General features: G+C 49.6%; 1 protein-coding gene across 1 annotated transcript in view; it reads right to left on the bottom strand.

Moving 5' to 3' along the window:
- Positions 1 to 8,337: 8,337 nt before the first annotated feature.
- Znf746 (zinc finger protein 746) overlaps positions 8,338 to 11,974 on the bottom strand; it is a 21,854-nt gene continuing 18,217 nt past the window's right edge. The window contains exon 6 of the mRNA XM_013036385.1: positions 8,338 to 10,983. Within this exon, the coding sequence (XP_012891839.1) occupies positions 9,914 to 10,983 (1,070 nt within the window). The 3' untranslated portion in view covers positions 8,338 to 9,913. The remainder of the gene's footprint in view (positions 10,984 to 11,974) is intronic.

The raw sequence follows: 11,974 nt of genomic DNA, 5'->3' as shown, positions 1-11,974 counted from the left end.
TTGTTGCAATGGGTTCTCCTGTATCCCTGTTTTTACAATTTGTTTTTCCCTTCCCCTCCACATATACCAACATCATATATAGTGAAAACAGGGGCTGTACCATGGGGGAGGGACATACAAGGCAACAACGACATCATCTTATAAATATGTTAGAAACAATCACATGAAAGATCTCTCTCTCTCTCTCTCTTTTTTTTTTCCAGTCGTGGGGCTTGAGCTCTAGACCTGGGAGCTGTCCCTGAACAATTCAGCTCAAGGCTCATGGTCTACCACTTGAGCCATCGCATCACTTCTAGTTTTCTGGTGCTTTTTTTTTTTAATTGTGATTAAGTGATTACATAATTTCCCAAATTTCACAGTATTGTGGAATAATGATGCTCATTTAAAGTCACAAGCTCATTCTAACTTTCCTGGAGCAAATTGTCTATCACGGTCTATAACATATAACGGTGTACACATATACACCATACATGTGATCAGCAGCATGGGGACTATTTGATCTTTTTTAATGCTAGTAATACCTCTCACATTAAAACACTTTCTGGTTCAGGCTGAAGGTATGGCTCAAGTGTTAGAGCATCTGTGTAGCCTAACGCTAAGGTTCTGAGTTTAAACCCAAGAACCACTAAACCTGTCCAATAGAATTAGTGTTCCAGCTTCCTTTGGGTGTTTGCCAGTGATTAACTTTGAACTATTTTGTGCCTTTAATTTTTAGTATATCTCTTGCAAACTGTGTGACAAGCTGTTATCTGGGATTCAAGACTGAGGGCAAAAGACATCAGGTACCCTACATTTTAATTTTATGTGGCAGAAGGAGACAGACACAGCAGGACACATCTCAGGACTGGCCAAGCACTGACTCTGCTTGATGACCCATGCAGTGTACACTTGGTCTCCTTTGGTGGAGCCTTGGAGTCAGAAGGAGGTCCTTTGCCTCTCTCCTACTGCAGAGGAGGTGTGTGTCTCTGAAGGGTGGAGCACAGTGGACACAGTTTGGATGTGTCTCTGAAGGCAGCAGCTCACAGTGTGTGGGGGCTTCTCTCACGGGCCTTCTGCAAAGCGGCACAGGGGGCGGGGTGGGGCCTCGGAGGATGCTGCCTGGCTGCTCATCAGTGGGCATCCCACACGCCTACCCAGCAAGTGGGGCAGAAATTCCCAGCTTCTTCTCTGGGAGTGATTCTTAGGGTAAAAGGGGGTCCAGGATGACCCCTAGAAACACTGTACAGGTACTGCTGGCTCACACCGGTAATCCTAGCTACCCAAGGAGGCTGAGAGCTGATTGTGGTTGGAAGCCAACTCAAGCAGAAAAAGCACACGAGACTCAGTTTACCAGAGAAAAGGAAGCACTAGTCCTGAAGAAACAGTTCAGGGACAGCTCTTATGCCAGCCCCACACCTAGCACAAAAACAGATAAAAACAAACGAAAATAAAAAACACTGGCCGGACGCTGGTGGCTCACGCCTGTCACCTTAGGCTTCTCAGGGAGCTGAGATCTGAGGATTGCAGTTCAAAGCCAACCTGGGAAGGAAAGGCTGTGAGACTCTTCTCTCCTGTTAACTACTCAATAAAAGCAGGACGTAGAGCTGTGGCTCAAGTGGCTCAAACTGTAGCCTTGAGAAAAAAAGCTCAGGGACTATACTTAGACTATGAGTTCAAGCTCCAGGATTGGCACACGCACGCACATGTGCACACACACACACACACACACACGCTCACAAACACTGTACAAAATAGGTATCCATAGGCATGGGTAGGAGCAAAGCTTACACCTCTACTTTCTTTGTGAGCTCTCAAAGTCTGAAAGGAGGCTTCACCAAAGCCTCAGCTAGGAACTAGCAAGGAAGGCGGGAAGAGGAAGAGGGACAGGAGGGGGCGGGAAGAACAGGCACCTGCCTGCTCCCACCCAGACATCTAAACTGAGGCGGAGCTGGAGCGGGCTCACATCGCCCAGGTTGCTTCACACTGATGTTCAAATACTGTTTGGACTGAGATGGGAATGAGACTTTGCTGATAATGAATGTAACAAAACATATTGGAATTTCAACAAGGTATCATATGGTGCCAAGTAGAAGGAAGAGATGACAGGATTGTAATAGTCCAGTCCCTGGAGAATGGATGTGCTCTAGTTTTATAATCTGAAATGTTTTTTTCAACCAGAGAGTCTGTTTGGTTTATAGTTTTAGTGATTATAGATACATTTGGGCTTTTTATCTGTAATTTTATTTTGTGGTTTCTCTGCCTTCCTTCACTCCCATTCTCTTCTAATAGGTGAAACACATTTCTTCACATTCTTTTCCTCTGCCAGGATTCTTTTATTAGTGTGAATGAACATTTTAACTATGTATGGTTGGCTAGATGCTTGTAGCTATTCAGGAGGCTGAGATCTGAGGATCACATTTTGAAGCTGGCCCAAGCAGAAAAGAAAATTCATTGAGACGCTTATCTCCAATTAACCAGCAAAAAAGCCAGAAGTGGAACTGTGGTTCAAAGTGGTAGAGTCCTAGCCTTGAGCAGAGAAGCTCAGGACAGTGCCCAGACCCTCAGTTCAAGCCACACAACCAACAAAGAAAACCAACCAACCAACCCCCAACCCTTGCAAAAAACCCCCAAACATTTATATTCCCTTATCTCCCTAATTGCTTTGTAGATGAGAACATCTGATTCAACATGCTGAAGGTAGGTTTAGTCTCTGCTGTTTTCACTCTCCACCCATCGATTTCTTTCTCTATCCCCTATTCTGGTGCTTTCTTCACCTATATTTTATTTAGCTAGTCAGCCCTCTGTATTGAACATGTACATACAGACTTTTTTGGAGTTCATTTCAATAAATGTATATATATATATATATATATATATATATATATATATATATATATATATATTTTGGGGGGTCCGGTCGTGGGGCCTGAACTCTGGGCCTGGGCTCTGTCCCTCAGCTCTTCAGCTCAAGGCTAGCGCTCTACCACTTGAGCCACAGCGCCACCTCCGGCTTTTTTCTTTTTGTTTATGTGGTGCTGAGGAATCGAACCCAGGGCCTCAGGCATGCAAGGCAAGCACTCTACCACTGAGCCATCTTCCCAGCCCCTCAATAAATATTATTTTATGTGATCAGAACAGACATTTTTATTCTTGTCACTATTCCCCAAATAATACAGTATAACAAGTCCTGTACCAGGGGTTCATGCCTGCAATCCTAGCTACTTGTGAGGATGAGATTAGGAGGACTGTGGTTTGAGGCCATCCCAGACTGAAAAGTTTATGAGTTCCCTTCACCCACTGTGATGGGCACGGTGATGTGTCTATCATCTCTGACACTGGCAGTATCAGAGTTCTAGGCCAGCTCAGGCAGAAAAGTTTGGGAGACACCCCTCTCCACAGAAGGAAGTCGTACATGTAGCCCATGCCTGTGATCTCAGGTGGATTGTACTCAGGAATGTTCGCAGGTGGGAACTGAGACCCTATCCTGAAAATAGTAAACCAACCAACAAACAGGATTGGAGGTTTGGCTCCAGAGTTAGAGCAACAGCTTTCTAAATCTGAAATCCTGAGTTCAAGTTCTAGTACCACACACATAAAAAATGCAATATAACAATTATTTACATAGTAGTTATATTTAGATATTACATGTAATCTAGAGATTTAAAGTATACAGGAAATGTGCACAGGTCATATGGAAATACTATGCCATCATCAGCCTCTAAAGATTTTGGCATTTGTTGGTGGTGCTGTGGCTCAAGTGGTAAAGTGCTAGCCTTGAGCTGAAGAGCTGATGAACAGCCCCCAGGCCCAGAGTTCAGGCCCCATGACCAGACCCCCCTCCCCCCACAAAAAAACCAAAACCAAAACCAATCTGAGCAGGAAAGTCTGTGGGACTCCATCTCTCATTCTTAGCAAGATGCTAGGCAACTGTATGTATATTTCTAGAAATTCCATTTGTTTTTCTCGAATGATACTTTCTTTTTAGATTAACTTGATTTTTCTTAAGGTTTAATGATTCCTGTTGACTAAACTTTTTCCCATTCTGATTCTTCCACTTTTTGCCCTCTTAGTTTGATACAATGAAGACATACACAGAGAATGTGAGATTCTCTGTGGGAGTATCTGTATGAGTTTGAGTTCTTGGACTCTTAATCCTGTCATTTGTGTTCTCTGTAATGGGGGGTTGTTACCTTGTGGTTTTGTGGCGTGTGATTGTGAATTGTTATTAGCAGGGCTTGCAGCCTGGATTGTGGATGGTCGCTCCTCTTTTTAAACTTGCTTCAGCCAGAAACCTCAAGTGCTATCACTGGACTTCTTTCAATTCTTAGGTCAGTTTAGCAGCCTGTTGGATAGTGTAAATTTGAACTCTGAACTTGCATGAAGTCTTAACTGTGGTTTCGGATTCTCCAGGAAGATACTTCCCTGCTCAGGGCTATCACCCAGTGCCCAGCCTGGGATACACAGCTTTTGTCATCTGGAGCAGCTATGTTTTTCTACCATTTGCTTCTCACTTCAAAAACCTGGCCTCAGTCAAAGTGCTGGTGGCTTATGCCTGTAATCCTAGCTACTCAGACCTGAGAGGATTGAAATTTAAAGCCAGACTGGAAAAAAAGGTCTGTGAGACTTATCGTCAGTTAACCAGCAAAAAGGCAAAGTGGAGCTATGGCTCAAGTGGTAGAGCACCAGCTTCAAGTGAAAAAGCTAAGGGACAGCACGTAGGCCCTGAGTTCAAACCCAGTACCAGCTCACAAAACAAAAATAACTTGTGCTGGGTGTCAGTGGCTCATACCTACAATCCTAGCTACTCAGGAGGCTGAGGTCGAAGGATCACAGTTCAAAGCCAGCCTGGGCATGAAACTCTGTGAGACTCTCAAATTAATGAGCAAAATAACTCGAAAGTAGCTCTGTGGCTCGAAGTGTCAGAGTGCTAGCCTTGAGTGATAAAAGCTCAGGAATAGCACCCAGGCCGAGTTATAGGCCATGTAGTTGTAGGACTGCAGGTCACCAGAGCTCCAGCAGTGAACACTCTTGGACACTGCTCCAGTTTGCAGTCTTGGACTGGGTAGTGGGGCACGGGGCTGCCTAACATGAGACCCTCCAGTGGGCAGTCTGCCTCAACATCTTTGTCAGGCCAACACACGGCCAGCACTGCTGTCCCTCTTTTCCAGTCTTCCTTCCTCACTTCTGCTTTCACAGGTATTGGACCTGCCTCTGGCCTTAGTAACAGCCTACGAAGTCCTGCCTTCTCTTATTTGGTCTTCTCTAGCAATTATTTCTACAACCAATTTCTTGAAGTGGTGTGTGTGTGTGTGTGTGTGTGCGCGCGCGCGTGCACGCACATGTGCACTCTTTGCACTTTTGCTTGGCTGTTGTTTTTTTGCTCATGCCTGGCACTCCACCACTTCAGCCACACTTTCAGTATGGCATTTTGCTGTTTAATTGGAAATGGTATCTAAACTTTTCTTCCTGGGTTGGCTGTAAACTGTGACCCTCCAGATCTGAGGCTCCTGAGTAGCTAGTATTGTGGGCATGAGCCTCCTGGGCCAGGCTGTTTCTTACACTTGGCTGTACTTTTATTTTGTAGATTCAGCATTTGCTTCACAGGGCACCCAACTTCCTATCACGTTCTGGTGCTGGGGTGTTTTTTTTTTTTTGGTTCCGGTTGTGGGGCCTGAACTCTGGGCCTGGGTGCTGTCCCTCAGCTCTTCAGCTCAAGGCTAGCACTCTACCATTTGAGCCACAGCACCACTTCCGGCTTTTTTCTTTTTGCTTATGTGGTGCTGAGGAATCGAACCCAGGGCCTCAGGCATGCAAGGCAAGCACTCTACCACTGAGCCACCTTCCCAGCCCTGGTGCTGGGGTGTTTGCTTCTGAACTACGCATTTGCTGACCATGCCTTCTGTAGAGCGCCAGTTTTTACATCCTAGATCCCTAGCCAGCTCCTCCTCTTATTCCATTTCAGGTACAGGCAGCAGTGACTCCTGCTTACAACTTGGGGGTGCAGTTTTGTCTTTGTTTTGGGAAGGTAGGCTTTTCCTTGTTTCTTTTTATCTGAGTTTTGAGTATAAAGGTATGTTTTTTAATCTAATCCAGAATTTCCTGATGTTTCTATCAGCAATGTGTTTGGATCATAACATTCACAACATTTGCAGTTATTACTTTTTGACTCCAAATCTTTTTTTTTTTTTTTTTTGTTGGCTGTGGGCCTGAACTCTGGGCCTGGGCGCTGTCCCTCAGCTCTTCAGCTCAAGGCGAGCACTTTACCACTTGAGCCACATTGCCCCTTCCAGCTTTCTGGTGGTTAATTGGAGATGAGTCTCACGGACTTCCCTGCATGGGCTGGCTTTGAACCGCCATTCCTCAAATCTCAAGACTCCTGTGTAGGATTACAGGTATGAGCCCGACAACCCCAAATCATTCACATGTGTATATTTATTTGCTGTTGAAAGATTTCAATAATCATGTATTAAATTATACTCTAGGTTAAAAGAAACTTGATGATACCAAAATCCAGGACTCATTTTTTTAGCTGGCTATCAAGGAATCCAGGCCTCCTCATGATATATAAACCCAGTGCCTTGCTGTTAGACAGCTTTCAGATACATGCAAAGGAAGGAAGGGTGGGCTAGGATGACAGATGGAGGTCTGAGCAGGGGTCTGTGCAGAACCAGGGAGGTGCCGCTTCTCCCTGCAGAGATAAAGGAAGGCTGGGTTGTACTTCGAGCCAACACCTGAGGGGCATGCAGAACGTGCCAGGTGTCATGGGCCTGAGGAGAGCAGACACAGCTGCAGCGGGAAAGGTATGTGTGAAGACGCGGACAGCGTGGCCCGTGGCGCTTGTTACTCTGGCCAATGAGAGGCAAGTGGGGTGCTCTCCTCCGGGGGGCGCTCTGCTCAAGTTTAGATCTTAACCAACAGAGGAGTCCTTGTATAGGTTTTTAAACAGGGAGCAACAGTGATGAGGTTTCCCAGTTAGAAAAGGAGGCAAGAAAGGCAAAGTCAGGGGAAAAAAACGTGACAAGAATAGCAGAGGTCACCCTGACCCCTTAGGAGGAAAGCTCCACCAGCAAGGAGGGCGGCCGGCGGCGGGTGGAGATGGGTGCTCCTGGAGCCCCCACCGGAAGGCACTCTCTTACACCTTGACTAGAGCTCCAGAAGACTGAACTAACTGCAGACCCTTTGCCTCAGCTTAAGTCTAAGCGTGTGATTAGTTGATGGCAGCAGCACAGGACAAGCCCAGGAAGAACAGCCATGCTTGGGCCCCAGAAGTGTGTGGGGCTGGTGGCAGCCGCTGACCTCAACCCCCAGCCTCACCCCACTTCCCCCATGTTCTGTCTCCTACTCAGTGAGGCCAGGGGTTCTGGCTGGACATTCAGATTCCGGCACACAGTGTGCGGAGGTAGTGGGGGAAGGCCACTGTGAGCCAAGTCACTGGCTTCTAAGTCTCCTATGGGGAATATGGCTAGAAGTGCAGGTGGGGTCACGTTGGCAAGAGGGATTGTGACACTGTCCTGATTCTCCGTCGTGGCCTGGTTAAGTGCTGCTGTCCATTCTTTGCACCCCACATCATTGACTTCCATAGAAAAAATGAAGGGGTGCATTTTTATTTTTAAAAAAAGCCACAAAAACTATGACCAAAACCAAGCTAAATCAAAACGCTATGACCAAGCACACTGCCAGTGCCTTACACCTGTAATCCCAGCTACTCAGGAGGCTGAGATCTGAGGGTGGTGGTTTGAAGCCAGCCTTGGCATGAAAGTCCACAAAACTCTTATTCCCAATCAACCACCAAAAAGCTGGAACTAGAAGCTTGGCTCAAGTGGTAAAGGGCCAGCTATGAGCAAAAAGCTGGGCGAAAGGAGGCCAAGCTCCAGTACAGCACTCCCTCCAAACACTCCCCCCACCCCCAAACCTACGACCTAAATGAAGTAGAACAAAAGAGATAAAATGTTGGCAGTAGTTAACTCTGTTGGGTAGGAGTGTGGGCCTGGCCTAAGCCCCCAGGACTTGAGTAAGGTAAGTAGAGGCATGGCCTCCTGCCCAGCCAAGAGATGTGGCTTGACAACCTGAAGTTTCTCAGACTTTCCTAGCTTTATACCTATCATCTCAAATTAAACTAAATTACACAAACCGTGCTTATATTTTGATGCGAAGGGATTTGATGTTTTGTCTTCCAAATGTCAATTTTCTTCCTTGGACTCATTTTCCTGGACACTTTTGCTCAAGGACAGGGTCACCTCTCTGGGACTAAGGTGACGGAGGGCAGGTGGGACTGAAGACCGACTCCCCGGGGGCCTGGGGGATGTGGTGGCAGCACCAGTGATCATGGTGCAGGTCCAAGAACACAATCCGCCAAACTGCCTTGGTGCTGGTTAGGTTTTATTTTAACAGGATGTTTTCTGCTCATTTGTTTTTGAAAATATCAGTTATATCAATATTAGAAGTGTAAACAGGTACAAAATATACAGTACATAGAAACAATTGTCTTAACTAGTCTATTCCTAACAAAAGTACGCAGGAGGAGCTGAGTGAATGGGCATCGTGGTCTTGCCCTCTGCAGGTGGACTAGTTACCCGTTTGGGCAAGAGGACCAGTGCCTGCTCCAACAAATGGGAATGGATGTGTGTGTGGCGGGGCGGGGACGGGACGGGACCTGAAACCTGGGCTGATGGTAATTCCACCTTGGAGGTACTGGGGGTGGCTGTGAACCAGCCTCCTAGACTGCCTTCTGAGTGCCCCGAGGGCAGGGCAGTACATGCCCCTAAACACTTACAACCAGGAGGACTCAAGTGGGCACCCAGGGAGCTGCTGAGCCACGAGTCCATGAGGCCTGAGGATCTGACTTGCCAGTGTGGGGCACACTGGTAACAGGACAAAGCCTGAAGTCGTCTCTTACCTAACAGATTCCAAGGAGCACAGCTCGCTCCAGCCGCTGGCACACGCCGTGAAGCCAAGCGGGGCTCTGAGCCCTTTATTTCCTCATCTCCAAAAAAGAAATACCCGTCTTGCTGCTCTTCTGAAAGCCACGGGAATGCTCAAATGAGATGTGGCATGGAAGCATTGTGAAAATGAAAACACCACATAAAGGTCAGCAAACGGAAGCACTGGGGGGTACAGGAAGCGGCCTGAGGAGGATGACTGCTGCCTCATCTCTGGCTCTGGGGGACCAGATGGACAGGGGTTCAACACCCAGCCTTGAATTCCTCACCCTTCAGACCTAGCGCCGCAGCTCCACCTGACTCTCCTTGGCTGAGCCCAGGAGCCACACAATGGAGAATGGCTGTGTTGCCCTGGACAGATACCACAGATGGCCTGCACTAGGGAAAGTCAGGCCAGTATTTTGGGGGGACTTTCCAGAAGTTAGGCTGGAAGATGCACTGGCTGCCCCTAGGGGTCATTCCTGCTGAGTGGAGCCTGGGCTTCTCATCCGGCCCCCTTACTGTCCAAAGCCCCAGCCCCATACTGGTGGCCTGAGCAGAGCTGGATGGCCTGGTCCAAGGACCCGGGGGCTGGGGGTCAGTGGGGGTATCCAGAGCCCTCGCCCTGTCCCCACTGACCAAGCTTCCAGTGCTCGGGGCACAGAGGACACACACTTCTGAAAACCAAAAGTACACTACGAAATTCCAAAAGGCCTGCTACCGGGTTCCAGCTTTTTCTTCAAGAATTAAAAAGAAAAGAACAAAAACCAGTTTGCAATTAGGTTGCTTCAAATGCTACTAAGGTGTTCAGTTCCCCAACCAGTTTCCTACGGTGTTCAGAGGTGGGAGCTCCCTTGTCGGGCAGTTTCTCGTTTCCAGTGATCAGTTCAGCATCATGGAAATTTGGTTCTCTGCGAGTTCCCCATTGAGCTCTCTGCATTGGCGCTGTCCTGATTTCTGCAAACGGGGCTTTGTACATCTGCAGCCCGCGGGGGCCCTGGGTGGGCCGGGGCGTCTCACAGGTCCCCAGCGTCGGCGGGCCCCAGGACACCCAGGCCGCAAGTCCAGTCGGCCACTAGGTCCGTGGAGGCCAGGGGTCCTTTGGCGGCGGGGCTCTTGAAGGGGTCGGGTGGGGCCGCGGGCAGCGGGGGCAGCGGCGGGAGCGGCTGGCCGTGGGCTGGCGCCTTGGCGATGGCCGGGTGGTTGCGCTGGTGCTTGCGGAGGTGGTCCTTGCGGATGAAGCTCTTGCCACACACGGTGCAGGTGAAGGGTCGCACACCCGTGTGCGTCCGGTAGTGGTCGATGAGCTTGGAGCGCTCGGTGAAGCGCTTCTCGCACTCGGTGCAGGGGAAGGGCCGCTCACCCGTGTGCAGCATGCGGTGGCGGATGAGGTGCGCAGGGCGCGTGAAGCAGCGGCCACACTCCCCGCACCGCAGGGCGTTGCTGTCCCGCCCGCCACTGCCCGTGGTGCTGGAGGCCGTGCCCGCCCCATCGGGCAGTCCGCAGCTGCGCTGGTGCGCGCTCAGGCTCACCTGCAGCTGGAAGCTCTTCCCGCAGGTGGCACAGGTGAAGGGCCGGCCCCCCGGGGGGGCGGGCGGGTGCTTCTTCTGCCCTGGCTTGTGGCCAAAGCCTTTTGTCCGGCCTGGGTATTTACAGGGCTCGTTGAAGGGTCTTGGAATCTGGCTGGGGTCCAAGATGACCTCTCCGTTGTCGGAGGAGAAAGGGAGTCCCTCAGGCCCAGTCCTGGGGTTCAGGCCCACTGGAGGCTTACACCGGAAATTCCAGCCCCACCGGACTCCCCCGAAGAGCCAGTCCCCGGCGGGCGCCTCCTCCTGGGCCACCGCAGGGCTGAGCTCACCCATGTCCCTCTCGGGCCGGGAAGGCTCCCGCAGCCCCAGCACAGGGTCCTGGCCAGGGAAAGCGCTGCCCTGGCTCTCCCAGGCTCCTTCCTGGATGGGACTAGGGAAAAACCTTGCAGCTTGGCCTGGTGCAAACAGAGCTCCGTGAGCCTCCAGGTCTGTGGGGTGTACCGGGGTGGCTATCACCTCCTCCTCCTGCACTTCCGTTTTGATCACAATTTTTACATCTGCTGAGAAAGACAGAAGGACAGATTATTCTAGCAGTCATGTCTGGAGTGAAGGACCTGGTGCCTTCATGCGGACACACAGCAGCTCTCGGCCAGGGACCACCACCTGGGTCACAGCCAGTCTCAGCAGGGCAGCCCTCACAGCAGAGAGGCTGCCTGAAGCCTGGAGCAAGCTGGCTTCCTGGAGCCTTTACCAGGAGCAAAGCAACCCCAGACCTGACTCTTGAGTTCTGTTAAAGGTAATCTTGAAGGAAGGCTGACCATGGAGGCCAGGGCCAAAGCACAGGCATGGATGCAGACGGATCTGGACCTGAGCCACAGCTCTGCTGTGCAACCAGCTGTGGCCATCAGGCCCCGGTCCCCTGGGACCGCCCTGCACCACGGCTGCGTGGGGATGAACTGGGTAACACACTGGGCAGCACTTCAACACCTCATGCGGCCTACGTGGGCCAGCAATCAATACATGTAGCCACCTACCTCGCGAGGAAAGAACCCGTGAATGAGCAGACATTTGTGGTTTTATATAACCCAAACTGATTTTGGTCTAAATATACTTTTATTTCATACCCTAAAGTTTTAGGTCAGGGATCATGATTTTTAACACATTTAGGGAGGAGAGTGCTAACATATGACAGAAATTACGATTTAAGATATCAAGTAACTGGCTTTCCGTACAAGAGGAAATGAATACATAAATTTGGGAGCTGTCCTTCAGACACCTGTCTTTGGTAGTGCTAATACCTAAGAAGTAGTTTCAGTTTGGATTTTTTTTTTTCTTTTTTGGTCTAGTCGTGGGGCCTGAACTCTGGGCCTGGGCGTTGTCCCTCAGCTCTTCAGCTCAAGGCTAGTGCTCTACCACTTGAGCCACAGCACCACTTCCGGCTTTTTCCTTTTTGCTTCTGTGGTGCTGAGGAATAGAACCCAGGGCCTCAGGCATGCAAGGCAAGCGATCTACCACTGAGCCACCTTCCCAGCCCTTGTTATTGTTTTT

The sequence above is a fragment of the Dipodomys ordii genome, unplaced genomic scaffold (genome assembly GCF_000151885.1).
Source record: "Dipodomys ordii isolate 6190 unplaced genomic scaffold, Dord_2.0 Scaffold282, whole genome shotgun sequence".
Taxonomy (NCBI): Eukaryota; Metazoa; Chordata; class Mammalia; order Rodentia; family Heteromyidae; genus Dipodomys; species Dipodomys ordii.
This window is presented reverse-complemented; position numbering and strand designations above follow the sequence as displayed.